This window comes from Danio aesculapii, chromosome 15 (genome assembly GCF_903798145.1).
Source record: "Danio aesculapii chromosome 15, fDanAes4.1, whole genome shotgun sequence".
NCBI lineage: Eukaryota > Metazoa > Chordata > Actinopteri > Cypriniformes > Danionidae > Danio > Danio aesculapii.
Genome location: NC_079449.1, coordinates 26,893,585 through 26,914,393, shown reverse-complemented (window position 1 = coordinate 26,914,393; position 20,809 = coordinate 26,893,585). Strand labels below are relative to the sequence as shown.

General features: G+C 33.6%; 2 protein-coding genes and 1 long non-coding RNA gene across 6 annotated transcripts in view; 1 reads left to right on the top strand and 2 right to left on the bottom strand.

Moving 5' to 3' along the window:
* sorl1 (sortilin-related receptor, L(DLR class) A repeats containing) overlaps positions 1 to 10,824 on the bottom strand; it is a 142,393-nt gene extending 131,569 nt beyond the window's left edge. For all 4 annotated transcript variants that reach the window (XM_056474295.1, XM_056474297.1, XM_056474296.1 and 1 more), the window contains exon 1: positions 10,540 to 10,824. In XM_056474295.1, coding sequence (XP_056330270.1) covers positions 10,540 to 10,824 — 285 coding nt within the window. The remainder of the gene's footprint in view (positions 1 to 10,539) is intronic.
* Positions 10,825 to 13,500: 2,676 nt separating this feature from the next.
* On the top strand, positions 13,501 to 14,123 carry LOC130242252 (uncharacterized). The gene is made up of 3 exons (XR_008838950.1): positions 13,501 to 13,609; positions 13,855 to 13,948; positions 14,034 to 14,123. It is a non-coding gene; the product is annotated as an uncharacterized LOC130242252 (long non-coding RNA).
* Positions 14,124 to 14,542: 419 nt separating this feature from the next.
* Positions 14,543 to 19,381, bottom strand: bco2b (beta-carotene oxygenase 2b). Its single transcript, XM_056474293.1, is given in 13 exon segments — positions 14,543 to 15,072; positions 15,179 to 15,289; positions 15,935 to 16,117; positions 16,251 to 16,388; positions 16,495 to 16,662; positions 16,785 to 16,945; positions 18,142 to 18,270; positions 18,344 to 18,446; positions 18,543 to 18,658; positions 18,742 to 18,846; positions 18,849 to 18,952; positions 19,029 to 19,224; positions 19,296 to 19,381. Coding segments are annotated over 13 exon segments (1,662 nt in total). The 5' UTR covers positions 19,333 to 19,381; the 3' UTR covers positions 14,543 to 14,961.
* Positions 19,382 to 20,809: the final 1,428 nt, after the last annotated feature.

Below are 20,809 nucleotides of genomic sequence, written 5' to 3'. Positions count from 1 at the left end.
GATTTCAGTTTTGGCTTCTAACGTTTATGAAAAAACCTTAATCGAGATAAAACGATTATTGCATCATATACCGCCCCCTTTCCAGTTGTACACATTTGTTGCTCTGCAAAGCTCAGTTTCACATGAAAATTACTAAAAGCATGTACTGTAATGTAACTTTTGCAGCATGGGGTGTGCATCATTCATTGCAGCACATTCGATTCATTCATGTTTTTAAAAGCGAGAAAGAGATTGCATGCTGTTGTGTGTATGCACTCAGCCTCAGAGTCGAGCAGAGCACACACATCTTAAGTCATCTTAATGTGAGCGCTTTAATGGTCAAATTCACGCATTTTGTGTCAAAACGAGGTGTTTAGTGATTATTCATATTAACCTTCATTTATGTAATAAACAGTTGAGAATCAAAAGACATGTGAAAGTGAAACCATAAATCAGAACCGTACTGCTCTTAAAGTGACAGCGTGCAATATTCCTGCTGTCGACTGCTTTTATCATTATTAATCAAACAACAAAAGGACAAAATAACTCGCTCCTCTTGACTGAAGGACTTTTGTAGCTATATTTAAAGTTTTAGTCTTACATTGAAAGATGCTTAAAGCACAGTTTGTTTCATGTTTTTATTCTATTTATTTTCCTTATTCACAGGGAGGAAAATAACTGTGTATATATACAGTTGAAGTCAGAATCATTAGCCCTCCTGAATTATTAGCGGCTCTTTTCCCCCAATTTCTGTTTAATGAAAAGAAGATTTTTTCAAACACATTTCTAAACATAATAGATTTAAAAATCTCATTTCTAACAACTGATTTATTTTGACTTTGTCATGACAGTACATAATATTTTACTACATATTTTTCAAGATACAAGCTTAAAGTGCAATTTAAAGGCTTAATTAGGTAAGTTAGGGTCATTATGCAAGTCATGGTATAACAGTAGTTTCTTCTGCAGACAATCGAAAAATATATACTCCTTAAGTATATGCTGTTTAAGTATATATTTAGGGTAATAATACTGATCTTAAAATAAAAGTAAAAATATTTAAGCCTGTTTTTATTCTAGCCAAAATAAACCAAGACTTTCTCCAGAAGAAAAAAATATTAAGAGAAATACTGCAGAAAAAGTCCTTGATCTTTTAAACATCATTTGGAATATTTATAAAAAAATAAAATAAATAAATTATCAGGAAATAATAGGCAAATAATTTTGACTTCAACTGTATATTGTTTTGAATAATCGTGATTTCATTTTTTCCCATAATCAGGCAGCCCTAGTTGGGACTATTATTGTTGATCAGCAATGAACAATCTACAGTGTTTACATTTTACATTACATTTGATTATTCAATAGGGGCAGGACAAAATAGCGATATGCATGAGGTGGTGCTTCTTGTTATGGCGGATCATCACACATACATCAATGTTGCAATTTTATGAAATATATGTGCTGTTAATAATGGAAATACATCTTATCACTTTTTGATGGATTTTTCCCTCTACATTTACAAATATCATAATATACTGTGGGTGGTTTTTGTGATATCATGATATTGCTGATATCGTATCATTATCGGGTGGAAAATATGATGATAATATCGTATTGTATTATTGTACCTAAATATCTGGCTACTTATTTCACTTTTATCTTATCTATTCTTGCAATTTCTTTGATTCACTCATCTACATGATTATTCCAATCAAAGTTAATGTATTCTTCCCAAATAGAGCTATTCAAGTCATCTACCAAAATTGTATTCATATCGCAATATAAATATAAATATTACAATGTCCGATTTTTTTAATATCGTGCAGCCCTACTATAGAGTATTATTTTACATTTGATTATTCAATTACTGTATACCTGAATGCATTCTGACTCCTCAGAAAACAATAAAATGCTGTTTTATTCATTTCTATCTTTTCTTTATTGACTTAATCTATGCTTGTAGATTTTTTTGTTATATTTTATGAACGCCCCAACAGAATTATCACAATCAATCTAAAATTGTAAATTCTTTCCAAAAAGTTATCCAACTCATCTACTGTAATTGTATTTATATCGCAGAATTAAAAAAAATAGTGCAATGTTAGATTTTTCCTACATCTTGCAGCCCTATGGTTTAAAGTAAAACTATATTTTTAGTACTTGTGAAGCACATTTGGATTTGACCGCTACTTCCTGAATCCTGACCTCTACTTCTTTCTACTTCAATCACTTAGTCATGCCCCAAACTCTGGGACAAAACAGTTCACTTTTTTGCATTTTAGCTGTTCATTTACACAACTATGCTTGAGGGCCTGAAAATCTGACAAACATCTGACAGGATTTAACATGAAGGTGGCTGAAAATGATACCAATCAATGGTAAACTCCAAAATGGTGATGACATAAAAATAGTGGAGTTACGCAAATGGCATGTTTAGTATATAAAACTACAGGAATGTATGCAGACATGCATTTCTTCACATAATTACAGTTCTGAGTTGTATTTTCTTTGATAAATAAAATAACATTATTATATTTATTCTATTTAAATGCAATCTTTAAAGTTCATATTTTTAATAATTTGGTTTTTCTTTTTATTTGTCATTTGCAATATATTTTCATTTATTAATTTGTCAAATCAAGTTAGAAAATCCTCTGTTTAGTTCAGTGAACACCAATGGGGGCAAACAACTAGCCAACATCAAATTAGTTTCAAATTGCACTTGCATGGTTTATGGTTGTTGTTGTTGTTTTTGAACAGCTGATAAATCTCTAAAAACAGTTCACCTCCGTGTCACCAGGACATGTAGAAGTGCTTTTCCCACCACCTTGCCAGCAAACACTGCGAACAAGCAAATGGCTGCAACCTGATCCATCTGAGCCTGGTGAACTCCTGGGTCTGCTTTTTCAAAGAGAGTTTAAAGGCTTGTCTGCAAATGGACTTTCTGTTCATCTAACTGGGCCCTCATTTACACTGACACCGTAAAATCCTAAAAGCCTTAACAGTCAGACAAGTGCAAATAACTTCACGTCTTTCATGCTTGTCTTGCTGAAAAAGGAATCAGAGAGAAAAATACAATTACAAAAAATACGACATTTTTTTGGTTCCTTATGTATAATTCAGCAGGGAAACAGGGGAGAGTGGCAGAATGAGAGAATGCGAACACTACAGCACCTTCACCCATCGCTGCAAGCAACACACGACTTAAAAGCATGACATCATCTCTGCAGCATGAACATTTGGGCCAACAGTTCAACAATTTGCCTACCAGTTCCCTTCTGGAAACCATCCATACGGGTTTCACTAAGAAAAAAAAATATGGGTGAACCACACATTTAATATCACTGTGGCCATAACCAAAAAGAAACCAAAGAGTCATTATCCTGTTAAAGGCTTAAAGCAGAGTTAAAAGCCTGTTTCATTATTGCAGTATGGATAAGTACTATATGGAATCATTACAGTGATGTGTTATGCTCCTGTGTAATGGACACACTTAAAATATCCATTTGCACATATTAAAGCAACTTTTCATTCCCCTCTTTCTTTTACTTAAACCATTCATAGTTTATCTTTAAACAAATAAACGCTGAAAAGATTAATATTGGTTTCATCTATAATTAGCTTTCTGATGCTTATGTTGGGAATTTTGTCTTAAGGGAACTATAAAGATTATATGACTCATCTGTTTTGATTTGGTTTCACCTTGAGCTCAATGCGAAAACACACAAGTTCAAGAAAGCGAAACCTCACTGGCAAGCTGTTCAGACAAGTTCCAGTAATACTCCATGGAATAATTACAATTATCCACAATGCCCTCCAACTTAATTCCCCAGGGGTTTAAATGCTCCTAAGACAGAAAACGAAACTAAAATACCGTACATGTTTAAACCAGCCTGTTCTCACGAGGAAATGAGACTATTTTACATTTTGTCAATTTAGTGGCTTTAGTTTAAGTTTAGTCGTATAGGAAAATGTACAAATGTAAAAAAAGAGGCATGGCACCCAATCCTGCCACTAAACGCAACAGTCATTGGGGAAAAAGCTAATTGTACAAAATTGTACTAATGAGATCATACAAATTCATACAAATTACCCACTAAATCAAAAAGTTACGAATTGCTGTGAGATTGTGTTGGTTTAAACAGTTAAACTCATGTGATCTCCATTTCATCCACGAGTCATTTTTCTACCTTTATTTGTATCCAGAATCCATATAAAAATGGAGCTGACCAATAACATGAAATTTTGGACAAATAATTCAAATGTACTGTTAGAAGCCTAATTAAAATGCAATGTGTACTATTTTCTGTGAACATTAAACTGGGGTTGTTATGATTTGGTCAATATACAGCGTTTATGCAAGTTTCACAAAGTCAAATTCAAGACTTTTTAAGACATTTTCAAGACCATCAAGAATGAAATTTCAGACTTATATAGGGCTAAACGCTAAAGAGTTATTTAATGACCCAGCAGACTTTCTTTTTTCCTCATCACAGGATGACTAATCGTGAAGGAACGTGTAGTCTGGCACATTTGTTACCCACGACAAGTCAAGATTTTATCAAGAAAGAGAGGAGGAGAAAAGACAAAAAAATAATAATTTGCATAATCTGACATAGTAACTTTCGTAACCGACAATAAAAATCGTGTGATCTGCCTGGGGCTTTAGTTATTTCCTAGCCACATATTTTAAATAGCGTGTCAAAACAAGAAGACCCTACTTGTATACATAATATTCATATTTCAACATAACTTTAAAAAAAGTCTTTAAAAACTTCAATAAACTAAATGTGTAAATAGAGTTTTGTTATAAGTTTGTTGAGCTGTATTGTTGATGATTGGATAGGTGTTGGAGCGATTAAGTAGCTATACATAAACAAAGGCAAATTAAGACCTGCTTAAAATGATTTAAGACTTACAAGACAACATTTCAGTCAATTTAGGACTTTAAGGCCTAAAATTTGGTTTTTGAAATTTAAAACCCCGCGCACACCCTGATATAGTTGACTGCTTCCATGCTGATATTTAGTACATTTTATAATATTTTACTTTTTGAATTTCGTTTTCACTAGGGATGCACCAAATATTCAGCCACCAAATTTTTTGGTCAAAAATAGCACAAAAGTGCATTTTCGGTTTTCAGTCATAAACTTTTATCATTGAAAAAACACGGCCGAAACAGTGTATTGTGATGATGCTAAAACCAAAGCCGCCTCATTCACACTACAAGCGACTCGCAGCGGCAAAGCGGCAAACAATAAAGCGACCACTAATTTTAATGAAGAGCGAGCGATTTCTGCCGATCTCTGTCTACACGAGCGACAGCGAGCAATGATGACTTCGTGGGCATGTCGAGCATCGTGACAAATTTAAAAATCTTTCAACTTTATGAAAATGAAGAGCAACTTTCTTGAGTGACAGCCAATATGGGAGCACCAGTAGAGCTCATGTGATCCTTTCTCAGTTCGCTCAGAGGCCAGTTGTAGGTCTGGACCTAGACAGACCTGCGTTTGGAGCAGATCGCCAACCAGAGCGACAGGCGGCTGTAAAGTCGCTGCTAGTGTGAATGAGGCATGAAGCAGCATGTCTGCGGTGTGTCTGTTCTATCTATTCGGATCCTCTATACTTCATCGCGACTATACTTGATACGTGATATAAAGATCATTACTTGAACGTGGAAATAAAGCAGTGCGCACGCAAAATGATCCAGACCACGATGGATGTGGAGAGACTGGTGGCTTTTTCACAAGTACGCTCAAGCAGAGCGGCAGCAACCTCAGCGCAATGCATTGGGACAGCAGAGGCAGTGCGCAGGCATTTGTAGCACGTAGCTGTCATTCATGTCTTTTCAGGTGCACTCGATCAGAGGGCAATCGCCTGTGATATCATGCAATTTTGTTTTTTAACTGTCAGCATGATGTAGGCCTATAGGCTAGTTATAATCATATACATACGATATAGTTATGATATTTATACATAATCAAACTAATGTGCAACTTAAGCAAAACAGATACTAAAATTGTTTTAAATTTGTTTTTTTAGTTTGGACCCAAACAAATATTTGTTGCATTTTTTTAATCATTTAACTTCATTTGATTTACTATATAAAAATCTGTGGATATTATAAATGCATTTACTGGGTAAAATAAAACTGCTACTTTTTACTGTAATAAGTCCCCATCATCAGACGTCATAACCCATTGCTGCAATGTGCTAAATAAATATTTTTATAATTTATAATTGATTTATTCTTTAAAATTGTAATATTAATTTATGCAATGCCTTGATTTTATTAAGGTTAGTACTAGGGCTGGGTAATTTGCCCTAAAATCAAAACCTCAATTAATTGAACATTTTAACTCAATTATGATTAATTATTTTATTTATTTATTTTATTTTTTACCCTCATAGTTCACTGAAAAGTTTTGTACAGTAAATATGCTAATATATTACAGGTGAGAGATTTTTGAATGAAGGACGCATTACTTTATTTTAATATATTTGAAAGAAACACACACTATCTACTCTCTATGATTATTTATTGAACATCAACGTTGTACAACTGAAGTTAAAACACACATTTTAAATGGAAAGGAAAATATGCCATCTCAAGGCATTTCTGGTGCAGCTTTCAATTATTATCAATGTAGTGCAAAGTAAGGCTCAAGAACGGGTCCATCGTCTCACTTGACCAGAGATCAGATTTGGCTACAAAGTGCTGAACTTTTTTCAGTTCAGCAGCTACATTTTTACAACATGTCTTGTAAATGAGTGGGGTCACGTGACTTCACACGCAGTAAGTAAAGTAACTGAAAAAAACTGACCTAGCAAAATGATGATCGATTATAGGATCTGAATGTCGATTTCGATTACTTTTCGATTAATCTCCCAGGCCTAGTTAGTACACAGTCAAAGCCATAAACGCAATGCTACTAATTATAGGCATAATTTATTTTGGTTTTTCAATTTTCGGGCTTGCTTTTCTCTTTTTCAGTTGCAGAAAAAGGATTTTCATTTCGGTGCATTCCTAGTTTTAACACTAGGACTAAAATAACAATATCTTCCACCACAACACTTGTTTGAGCTAATGTTGTGATGTTTAAACTAATGTCACATCAATCAAACTTGTATCCAGTTGGCTCTACTAATGCAATAATGCTAGCTGTTCGGCATTTGTTCCTCATTCATGTGGTTGTAAAATTCAACACATTTAAGGTATAAATAAACTTTAAAACTGCCTTTTGATAAATACAACTTGTTTTTAAAAATTAAAGCATCCAAATACAAGAAAGAAAAAAAACATAATATCCTAAAAAAAAACTAACCAAAAATAAAACTGCATTTGGGGAGGAAAAGGGCCCTAAAGTAATAACTAAATAAGATTAAATACTGACTTCACATGACTTAGAGACTCGTGGAGTAAGTCCTGGCTTCTCCTGTGAGAGGTGAGGGAATGTCACAGCTCATTTAGATTCTAGGAATTACTTTATGGTAATGATTCTGCATTACATTCTTTACATAGCAGAACAAAACCACATTTGTTTGCCAGCAGTCTACTTAACATGGCTTAATAAACAAGGGAACAGAAGAGATCAAGAACCAAGGTCCATAAAATTTATTACATTTCCTGGAAATCTTGTTTTGAATGTATAGCATTCTTCTAAAAATGAATAATTGCGCTATTGCGGCTGCTGGGTCAAATTGTGAAATATTTCCCACTAAATTGTGAAAGGAGGAAGCGTCTCCAACAGTACAAAAGGTATAAATGAATGCGTCCAATTGAAAATAAAATGATGGGGATTTATTTTCAAACAAATACACTGTAAAAGTCTGCCAATGCATTTGCCTTCAAGTGCTGCTCTTGGGGTGTGGTGCTGAATAGCATATTTATGATAATGACTCAAACTTAGTGAGCAATTGTGTGCCATAACAGGTCTGAAAAAACAACAAAATACTCTTTAAAACAGTGTAAATCCTTGTCTGGCAGAGCGGAGCACTTTTTCGAAGTTACTTTATCACAATAGACAAAAAGAGTGGATTGATGGCTGTTCCGCTTACCTAACACTGCTTCCCTATCTGTGCCAAAAAAACAAACCAAAAGGTCTGAAAGTGGGAAGGAAGGAAGAGGGGGGGGCGGGCACAGATGGGAGATCTTAATTGGGTGATCTGAGGGGGTAATTCACCTCATAGCAACTGCAATGGCCTCTATCCAGGACACTAATAACACTCATAGAGGATTTCCTGAACACACTATGGGTGAAAAGGGGAAAAGTCACTAATCTTAGTAGCTGCCCGCTGCTAGAAAAGAATTATAAGATGACAAAATACCCTCTTAATGTGTTGACTTTTCTAACAGTATGAGTAATCTTCAAGTTTATTCATTTGTACTTTGTCAATACTGTACTATATTTTCTTTATACTTGTATTAGTGTTGTTGTTGCTTTTATTGGCAATTCTCCTGATTGTAAGCATTGCATTTACTTCTTTCACTTTAATTTGAATGTCTGCCTGCAATATATCTGCACTTTCCATCTGCACTTGAAGCTCCAGTCACCAAACAAGTTTCTTGTGTAAATAAACACTTAGCAATAAAGCTCTTTCTGATTATGAATCAGTGGAGAAAAAAACAACAACAGTAAATCTATATTCAACAAATATATATGAAGGTCACCACTAAATGGTGTATAAAAAATAACTTAAATGCACTTCTGTTTATTTCTTTGTGTTGCAAATGGCACTCTTAAATACAAGGTTCTCTGTTTGCATGTATGGTTGCAACTTTTTACAACTTATGGATCCTTTCTTTTTCAGGTTTTTTTTATGGAAAATATTTAGTGCTTGTCCATTTTTTTACAGCAGCACAGGTTCTGAAAGTATTTCTGTGATGATTGTGGAATTCTTTGAGGAACCAAAAAAAAGTTATCGTATGGCACTGGTGCTTTTTGGGAGCTTAATTTACATTAATTTAGTTTCATAGCGATGAACTTCAACTAATCAATATTCAAACCACCTACCAAAACTTTAGATCTTATCATTGCAATTGAGTCACAACAGTTGAGACGATACCGGCATGTAAGCTGGCAATCACAGCCCTTTTTAAGTAGCCATATGAAAAAAAAATGTTTTTCAGAGAAAATTTAGTGGTTTGACCCCTTGAAGATCTCAAGGCATAAGGGAAAAGCAAAAACTAGGAACTGTTGCATGTTTGACTTTACAAAAATCTCAAAGCAAAACACTTGAAGGGGTAAAGGTTAGTCTGGAACCTTCCCAGCAAGACTGTGCAACCAGTTATGCCTCTCTAGTTTGTTAATACTTGCGTAACAAAGCAACATCCTAACAGTAAACAAACTGTCGTGCATTTAAAAGGATAGCAGATGAGCAGAGTCTGTTTATAATTCCAAAGAAACTGACACTGTTTAGTGTACAAAAAAAGTTATTTTACATACTGTATGAAGAATAGGGTTAGCAAAGATTTTATCTCAGCAACTACAGAGTTGTATTTACAAAACATTTGTTCAGATATTGTTCTGCATTTTACCTTTGTGTTTTTATACATTTTTAATAGATTTTAATCTAATAAAACTAAATTTATACTCACATAAAGAGCACTGGAACATTAAGAGAACACTTAAAAAGTTTTTCTCTGGGTTTACTAACTACAGACTTCACTAAATGTTAAAGTTTGTTTGCTGACCAAATGTCTTGCAAATCAGGGTTACTCCTCCATACACTGCTGCTGAAACTATTCTTAAGAAGAAATTGGTAACGCATTGGTAAAATCGTATTGTTTGCTATTTTGGCCAATTGTCATTTTAAGCAAAAAAAAAGAATTACAATGACAAATTGTGATCCTTTTCATTTCAAATTTTCTTTCCAATTTGGAAAAAAAACCCATATAAGTAGTTTGAAGAACAAAACAAAAAACGTGTTTTACTCAGAGTTAACTGTAAGAGAAACTGAGATTGTACAAATGTTCTCTGTATTTTTTTCCTATAGTTATATAAATATATAAAGAAAGCAAGAGAGACATATTATGCACAATATATATTATGCATAATTGTAATATTAAATAACTTTTAATTTACTTGACAAAATGACAACATTTTGAAATTTTGCAGGAAAATACATTTCATTTTGTATGCCATGTAATTTTTTTTTTATTTTATATTACCATCACATATCTTTACTGACATCAGGTAGCCTACGATTTGAGAGAGAGGTGAGATGTTTATTAACAGGGCAGTGATGAAGCCTTACCATCCCGTAAATGCTCTCAAGCCAATTTTACAAACATTAGGTTAAAATCCCCTCACACGAGAAGTAACATTTTGGGAGGTTTCAATCTTGAACGGTTGTGCGACAACCTTCATCTGACAAACAGGTCAATTACACTTCTAGGTGACTGCGTGCGAAGCAAAGGTGAATGATACAAAACACAACTACTGGAACAACCAAATTCAATATTTCATGAGGTTACACAAAAAAGCTAATCGTTAAGATGTTTTTGCCACAATAACTTAAATACACTCCGACTAATAAATAAAAAAACGAGCTTACCATTCGATAAACATTTGGCACGGGCGCTCCAGCAGCATTCCGCCGAACGCGAAGCTGATGCGCGGCTGAAGCCTCCCTGACTTCCCTCTCCAGGCGCACGACGCGACTTTCTGCAGGCTCCAGGTGTGCGCTCACTAGAGAGAAACCTCTGTCCTGTGGTAGTACGAATCTCTGGTCGTGGTGGAGTCGAAGTGTGGAGGAGATCGCACCGGGAACGAGTAATAATAATAGATATATGGCACAGCGACTGAGCGCCAGCATCTTGCGTGTCTGCCCTGACGCCATGTTTGTGTATGTTGACGGTGAGGTGTGACAGGGCGCCTCTAGCGGTCAACCACAGGCACGCTCATTACCATGGATACAGATGGCACAGGATGGCACACGATGTTTTGTTTTGCCTTGTTTTATGTAAACTGTAGATTGGCGAGACCCAAATAAGAGATTGTTTTAGGGAAGATTTTACAAAAAGAACGGTTTACAGGCTTACAGAACGTTTCTTAAATCTTTGTAAAATGTATGTGTCATGTAAAATGATGTTTATGAAATATATAGTGGATAACACGTTTTTATCTCGTTTGTCAGGAAAATAATTTGTGAACTTGACCTTAACGTGATTCCAGATAAACAAATATTTCCAGTAGGAAACGGTGGGAGTATAACATTACTGGAATAAGGATTCTTCTGTAAAAATAAGTATCCAAAATAAGGAAAAGGTTTTGTTGTTTATAAACAATTTAAATATATATTGTTTAGAAAGTTACATGTTTTATGTGCTCAATTTATTCATGGCTCAAAATATTTCTAAAATTATTATTATAAAAACGTTGGGTTGTTGTGTTACCCTAATCTAATTTTGAGAAGTTATTTTTTATTTACAGTTTTTTCAGTCGCTAACAAGCGTTTGCCCAACCAGTTGTCACATTTTCAAAGCTAAACACAATTAGCACAGCATCGGTCTTTTGAGCCATACCATTCACATATTTTTATGTCGTTTTCACCCACCATGCAGTCAGTGAACATAACAATTCTTACATTTGCTGTACCTCAACAAAATTGTGGATTATTTTTGTAGTATTTACAATTATTAAAACACAACATCACACAATAGCAAAACAATATTTCAAACCTTAGATACAGTATAAAAACCTCTGCTTATGCAATGATATAATTTATACAGTAAAAGAAAGACTTTGAGGAGTGATGTTGATGAAAACATCTGGCCTAACCCTGAAGATCGCAGAGATTAGAAACAGCAATTTCTGCATTTTTTCTGTAAAACTTTTCTGTTTTTTCATAATGCGTTTCTACTGTAACCCCTGTAGTAAACAGTAATGGGGAAAAAAACGTATTTGCTTTTTACTGGAATGCTTTTGAATGTGAACATTACTGTACATGTGGACATACAGTTCCCAACCAAGAAATGTTGTGTCAAAACGGTGGATTGCATGTTTGGTGTGCAAATACCTGTAAAACTGAAACATAAAAGTCTCTGCAGTTTTTGTAATGTCAACTATAGTCAGTATTTAAAAAATGGTATTGTTTGATTGGCTGCATGTACCTTGTGATATAAAAACAAGTGTTACTCTCTGACAATAATTTGATTTTGAGTCAAATTTCCAGTGTTTTGATAAAGTTAGTGTTTTCAGAGAAAGATGTGCTCTACTTTGAAATTAACAGTTAGCATATATTTAACAAAATGCATTTTTGAGAAGAAAATTATCCATTTGGCCAATTGTGTTTTGTAGGTGAGAGTCTGTGTTAAGAGTTTAAAAAAAGTATCCTAAGTATGGATAAGCATTTGTTAGCATTTGAAAAATTAAACAGAACAGTTTGTTTTTTTCATATCTAACCCAACATTGGGTTAAAAGAACCCAGCATTTTTCCAAATATTATTGTATAATTAAAATCAAAACAACAGAAGTATTTGGATGAAATGTGTAAGAAACTACACAAGGGAGATGTTTGAGGACAAAAACCGGACAGTCTTGAAATTAACGCTGGGTGACAACTGAACATGATTAATCACATCTAAATTAAAAGTTTATAAATTTGTTTTTGTTAACTGTTTTGGTGTGCATTATTGGCTACACATTATAGGCTACACATACATAAAACAAAACTATGCATACAAAACAACAGGTGTGCATAATTCTAATAATTCAACAGCCCCTTATCATTCATTTAATTCACATAATGTTGGCTGAATTTACTTTCTAGGCAGCGTTAGGGGCACTTTGGAACACTTACAATTAAAATAATAATCTTTAAATAAAAAATTATAATACAATTATAATAAATTAATAATACAATAATTTATATAATAATTTATTATTTTATTTACATTAAAAAATATAATTTTTATAATCAAAATTCTGTTTATTTGGATATCCATGAAAATGTCATGAAATCACTTTATAAAATATGTATTTTTTTAATTACATTAATTTATTTAGCCTATTTATTTATTTATTAGTTTCAATTCAATTTCTCTCATAAAAAACAAGGTGCTATTCACAGGGCATTCAAATGAATGGATTTCAGGGTTCTTTGGACAATGGCCAAGCCCAAAACTGCTAATTATTAAAACAAATGAGATGATAACACCAAGACATAATACAATAAAAAATCACCTGATCATCTTCATCGTTCCCGTTTTGCAGAACCTTTCATCATCATCGACAGAGACCTGTCTTGAGTTCGTTTGTACAGTACCCCATCTGCTGGTCAGAACTTGTAAAGCATCATATTTTTGTAAATAAATGTGCTATTTAAAACTTCTTATACATAATCAACAATCGGCCCTAAGTGATAGGCGCGTATTATTGAAAAATTATACATGATATCTATTTATGTTCTGACCTCTAGTACCCTCCAGTGACCTCCAGACAAATGAGAGGCAGTGTTCTGTGAGCGCGCGAAAATCGATCATTTCAGTTCAAATCAATCAGTGGCGGTTGGAGAGTCAGCTGCTCAACGGAACCTCGGCGACCGGGTTTACCGACGGCTATTTCATTTCTGGTATTTATTTTATCTGTCCAATAACCATTACGAACAGCCTCTTGTCATATAGGTAGCCTGTATTAAATATCTTTAATGTTGATTTAGGCCTAATTTAAACAAACTTGTGATGCAAACTTTCGTCGACAAGCTTCAGTCAAAAAAGAGATTCGGAGACTTTTAACGTTAAATTGCCAGACGATTTTCAATAAATAGGAATGACAAATAATAAGCATTACACTAAAGTGAGAATAATAAGTCGACAGAAATGTATAGTAACTTAGGCTATATTTTGCAACATTTTGCTGTGCTCTTCAGTTTCAGGACACAAATGTCACACCGCAGTCTCGAGAACACAAAAGAGGGGTCCAGAGGAACAGAAATGAAAAGGTCTCAAGCCAAAATGCGAGAGGTAAGGATCACGACCGTCAGTCACACTAAACAATCATATATTGTTTATAAATGTTTTTAACAAAAGCTCACATATATACATCTAGGTTGAAAATGCACCATGTTTAGAGACATCTCCAGCAAAAACGATGAAAAATTTCAGACCAGCTTCTGAAGACATGTCTTATGGGTTTGAAACTGCATTGGCAGGCAAGTTTATATAAAGTATACAACTCTTTGTATTGATTGTATGTGGTTTTGTGTAGCATATTATCATAACAGCTAGTTGAGTTACTTCATGGTTTAAACACAACTATATTTCACATCGATTGTTGTAGGCATATTAAACTTGTGAGGTAACAATGTATGTTTTTTTCTTTTCTTTTCTTCGTTTTAGAGGCTAGCCAAGAGGTCAGTCTACTGTTTTCCAAGTACTTGGAGGTCTTGAGGTAATTGAATGAATATATATACCACCTCTGTGTCCCATCAGTAGTGTATCTACAATGTTTTTTCTCAAGCATTCATTTCAATTGTTATCTTCCTAGGGACAGAGCTGCTGTGGATGCTTCACAGCTTAGAGAACTGGAAGATATTCTTACTGAAGCCAGGAGCTTGGAAGCTAATCTTAAAGAGAAGAAGGAACACCTGAGACGATCTTTGGCTTTGATCTCTGACAAACTACAAGGATAGGTTTTCAGTGGTGTTTTTGTTATTTATGTAATGTAAACTTCACAAACATCACTCCATCAGACATTGTTAAGACATTGATTATACATGTGCATATTATACTTCACAAAGTAATACTTTATAAAATTAGAAAAATATTTAGGAATTATATTGAAACAAAGCATGGTGTTGACATTCACAATCTGTAGTGACTTATAAAACAACTGCATGTATCTACAGGTATTTCCACAAATTCATTCTTTCATTTAAAGTGACTGACAAATAATATAATGCAAGTTCAAGAGAGAAGAGAATAAGTAAGAGCAGGTTATATTAAAACATCTGTTCTTTAAAAGTGTCTCTCAGTGTCTATGATTGGAAGGTCCCGTGGAATCCATAAGGAATGTTTTTTGGTACTTCAGCGCGACCCAATTCTTCAAATGTCTTCGCATCCAGCACTAGAAGGAAGGTGCTCTTGTCCTAGAAGGACAATTAGCCATTAGCCAGTCATGTATTTTCTTTTATTTTTGAAAAGCTAACACGCACCCTTTTCAAGCAGTTTCTCAAGAAACATAGCACATCATACCTGATTAGGGGTGATGACCACAGACAGAATGACTCCATCATCCTCTTCTACAGCACCCGGTGAAGATACAAAGACTGGTTCTGAAGGAAACATCCCTGCATGCTTCCACACCTGTTGTAAGTTGAAATATTAGTTACAATGAGTAAACATTAACCCCCAAATTCACATACAGTACAATGCTTAGTCCTAGTCCAACACTAAACTTTAAATTCAACTGCAAGAAACTTGCACTGGCAGATCTTAAAATATATTCTATATTGTATAGTCTTTGTTATGTCTTGAGATGCAACAATGTTTTTGAGCCACATTTATAAAAAATACTTAAATGTCCTATCTAAATGGCCTCAGTTTGGGGTAAACAGTTATAAATTGCAATCTTAAGCCTATCTTAATCTAAACAAAAAAACTGAATACAAACTTTCTTATTAGTTTCCTTAAAATGTAAACTACATTTTTACATTTACATTTTTAAAATGATTTAAAAATATTACTTTTAAAAGTATCTTTACCCAACTGATTGAATTTCTTGTCAGGACAACTTTAATGAATATATATATATATATATATATATATATATATATATATATATATATATATATATATATATATATATATATATATATATATATATATATATATATATATATATGTATATATATATATATATATATATTTTTTTTTTTATTACAACTGAACTGCAAACTGTAAGTTTCTGACAATACATCTGAACGAATAAGCATTATACTCCTAACTTACCTTTATTTGTTTGCCTTGAAGGTCCATTTTAATGAGAGAGTCTCCAACCAGGTGTCTGAAGCCACATCCGTAGAAGTAACGGTAGGGGTGTGAATTGCACATTGAATAGTTGATGTGTGGGAATTCCAGACCTCCATATTCATGGAGATCCTCACCATGAAGATCTTCATATGTGCAAAACACCTGTGTGTAAAAACAAGGAAAAAAATTTACTTTACATGATATTATATAAAGATTCTTTACATAGCATGTAGATACATTTTAAATTTAAAACCTTTTTTAAAAATATGCCAAAAAAAAACAGCATAAAACCAACCTTGTTCTTGTCTGTCTTGATGGCTGTGGCAGTGCTGTTGAAGCATGTGATGAGATTTTCCCCATGGGGTGTGTCACTGTCCACGTTCAATGGCAGGACAAAACGGCGAGGAAAAACTCTGCACAATGTGTTATATACCTAGGCAAAAGAAGAAGACAAAAACAGTAAAAGATGTGTGTCAGAGATAAGGGTGCATTTACATTTAGATTCAATATAGAACTGAAATGGTGAAGAAAGATTTTACCTCATCTAAAGCACTTCCAGACTTTTTAAGATTCTGAATTACATAGTTGTTAATTGCTTGGCCATCATCGGAACTGCACATGTCCATAATCAGAAAACCATTGTCTTCATAGCAGTTTATTTGGTGGAAGGTTGACATCGGCTTTGTGTAATATTTGACAAGGCTCAGCTGTAACATACAATACAAAGAGAATAATTTAGGGTTTACAGGTCATCTTTTTAAAATGAGTTAAATAAAACAATGTGAGAATATCTTTACATAACAAAGTATCCATTAATAGAAGTATTCACCTTTCCTGTGCGCTTATTGATCACATGGAAAACTGTGTTTCGTTTGGGGTCCCAGTAAACACCTTCATTAATTCCCTTTCCACGCAGTTTCCCTGTCACAATCTTTAGAAGGTCCATTTTGATTGGCTGCTCGATGAATACCACATAGTTCTCTGACATGGCTGCAATAATAATTTAAAATTTCAAGTTATTATGAATTTAAATAATCATTTAACATTTCTTAATACCAAATAAACTAAATATATGTTAAAAAGTTTGTGGTCAGTATTTTTGTTCAGCAAGGATGCACTATTTTACATAAGCATAATGGACTTCTACTAAAAACGTTTTAAAATTTTATTAATAAGCAGTTAATAATAAATCATTAGTTAATAATGGTAATTCTTACTAATTTATATAAAATGTATACATACTATTATATATAATTATATAGTTAATAATGAGAATAATATACCATTTTTTCAATAAATGGTATACCTTATAAAATCAATAAACATATATGAATTTTTTATTTTACTTTTTTATTGCCAATGAGTCGGCCCACACAGAATCTGTGCGCGGAGAAATTCGCAGATTTTTAGCCCATCGTCTGCTTATTTACTTGTGTAAATGTGTGTAAATTTATATTTATTCAGTTTTTAAATTAATTTCAATAATATTATTGACTAATATGAAATTGTTCAAATGATTTATTTACAATACAGTTTGTAAAGTAATATTTTCTGTCTTTTGGTAGATATATTATATGAGAGACTTGCTTTGTTTACCAAATAAGTATATCTAATTGGATTTGCATTGTAAACATTAAATACAAGTTAAAAAGGTATTACTTTTTATTTCATATATTGTTAGTTACAATACTTGCAAAATCATTCTGCATAAATCCGCAGATTTATTACAAAATTCTCCACAGAAATAGCAAAAATGTCTGCAGATTCTGTCTGGCCATACTTATGAGTCAAAGACAAAAAGGGATATTTGTAATGATAGGTTATATACCAAAACCATCTTACAACAATAATGATTTAATGACATATTAAAGGATTTTAATTTAATGTAATCAAATTCCATTCTAATGTCACAGTGCAGCTTCAAAATACAAATTAATTGGCTTTTTTAAAAATCTTTAGATTTTCCACTGTGCTTCAAAACAGTAGGTATTACCAATTTATTAATCATTTAAATATAATAAAATGTAGCATGATCTTTTCAGCTTTTTTGCATTGTAATAAGTAGAGGTCAAAAATTAAAATGCTGTGTAAAACTCTGTTCTAGACTAATTTAGTATGCTATATTTATAAAATAACCACAGTAAATTTAATCTGATTGCCTGAGTCTATGGGTGCTGTTCACTTACCAAAGCTGTGATAGTAGGACGGTTTGGACTTGTCCTCTGATGGGATTGAGCACACAACCGACGCTCCTTCCAAAGTATCATTTGGGTTTTCCTTGTTTGGCGGCACCATTATTATGTTGTAGAAAGCACCTGAAAAAAAAAGAGTAAAGAAAAATATAAAAATAAAAAAAGACTTAAAAATTTTTTTTAACAGCAGACATACCTTTAACAGTGTAAGAGTTGCCCATGTTGTATGTCGTTCCATCAGGATCCACATGAGGGTGAGCTGTAGCCCCATTAACCGCAATAAATTTACTCCAGTCCACCTTAAAGCAATGAGTTTCACATGTCAGTTTGTTCTCCATATTTTTAATACATTTAAAAAAAAATAGGTATCATTTACAATAATAATCAATATATACCTTTTCTTTTGTTTCAAGTGTCTCTGGATCTATTTTGTGCATGAAGTTGGTCTCTGTGCTGACATAGTAGTCTCCTTTATACTGAACAAAGCTCACATTTGCATTGTCGCTTAGTTCTGTGGAAGAAGAGTTAAGATAAGCTCACATGTGTGGACTATATTCAGATCGCTTCAATTAAAACCGAACACTTCACACTCACTCGGCAGCTCAAAGCGTGAGAGGAAGCGCTGAAAGAAGTTCTTGCAAGGATCCGGCATTGCCACTGTGCCAAATTCAGATACTATTATGCGGTTACGCTCTAGGTTTTCTTATAGGTATCGCTGTTGAGGAAGCGGCTCATGTAGGTCACCTTTCCATCCTCAATGTGGAACTGGTGCAAAAGGGCCATGCCATCAAACCAGTGGTTAAAACTTGAGGAGCAAACACAACATCCCTTTTACTTTCCTGAACTCAAATGGTTCTGAGGAACTCTAAAATGATACTCACCTGCTTCTTCCGATCTCAAACTTCCCAGGTCCGTTTCTGAGGAAATTGCCTTTGATCCAGCAGGGGATGTTACCTGTAATGGTGGTTGTGATGGGCTCTGGGGTTTCGTCTGCAGAACATACCAGCTTCTCAATGCTGGGCAGACCATGAACATCGGTGAAGTGTTGATCATTTTTTGGTCTAGTTTTTTTCCAACCTGTGGAGCAAAAGAAGAGTTTCAGATCTGAAGTTTTGTGGATCTACAGTTAGAATGGTGTCTTAACCTACCAGATTTGCTGCTGTTCAGGCGGTTCATAGAAGCCATGCTTTACTGCTTGTGGTGGCTCGCTGAGCTGAAGAAACTTACTTTGGAGACTCTCTTATCTCCCTCTGCTGCCTGGACCATCTTATAAAGAAATTTCTTAGGGTCACATGCTGCTTATGCAATGTCAGATCACAGACCCAATCAATTGAAGAAGCGTTCTGGCTTAATTACAGATACCTTGGCAGAAATGGTATGTTTAGATTCAGCCCAGGGATACAGTTAGTTACACCAACTGAAATAACTAAAAATAATTTGTTTTGAGTGCTCAGAATAACACAATTATAAATAGATACCTCAATTGAACTCCCAGTCACTATACAAGTACTCAGTATAGATAGACAGATAGATATAAACTTAATAAGATGTAATTATTACAGAGCTACACAGATTTGTGGCGTGATTTTTATTAGCATATTTAATTTAGGGAACATCCTGTGAAATCAATCTGATGGGTCTTGGAAATTCCCAAGTCGGCAGCAAATGATGTAACCATCCTCTTTAAAATCATAGCTGTAGAAGAACTAAAATTTTTGTGTTGATAAGTTTGTGGGGGAAATTTTATTAACTTCATTTAATTGTTTAGTTTTTAATTTGTTTTATTTTGGCTCTTATTTTTATTGTTTTAATCTATTAATTGTTTTGCTATGATGTAGCATTGATTTTAATATACACTCACACATTTTCCTAATACTATTTATCATTCAAAATCCTATATAGTCTTATTTATTTTATTATTATTATTATTATTATTTTAACCAGACATTGTATGAAACCTGTTTTATCTGAAAATACGACATTCTTAACTGAAATAATAATTTTAAGACATTTATATTGAAATTACAGTCTGAAAGTAATTTATAAGCATGTCATGCATATTATGTGACTATAAAAACAATTTAGCTCATTAATATTATTACCTTGTTCTCTAATTTATTTTACAAACTTATGTGAAGGGAAACATTATTGTGGATCATATGTGGGGTAAAACAAAAATGCTTTCAAAGCAAAAAGTTCAAAACAGAGACCTTAAATTAAATTGCAGTGTAACGTCAGGTCAACTTGTGTCTTACATGTTTTGTGAATAGCTTGGTAATAAAAACAGTTCTGTGACTGTCCCTTTTTAGATTAATCACTGTAACAGTACATTAAATGCATTATCTATGGGGTGAAAATATCTCAGATCTTATATAAATATCTTTTTATCCCATAAAAATGTCATAAAAGTTCAGACCGTGACAGAGAGCTTGTCATAATTTATTCTCAAACTCATAAGACAAAAAAGTATTAATAAACAAACTTTTCTCAGGTAGTTTGATCTACAGGCGATCCGGCCAATTATAACGCTGATTTTCTGTGCCCCCGTCATTCTGTGTCGCTTTCTCCGACAAGCAGAACAGCTAAACTTACCATGCATAGTAGAGAAACATCCGCAATTAACATGAAAAATTGTGAAAATGTGTTAGTATGGCTGGGCAAA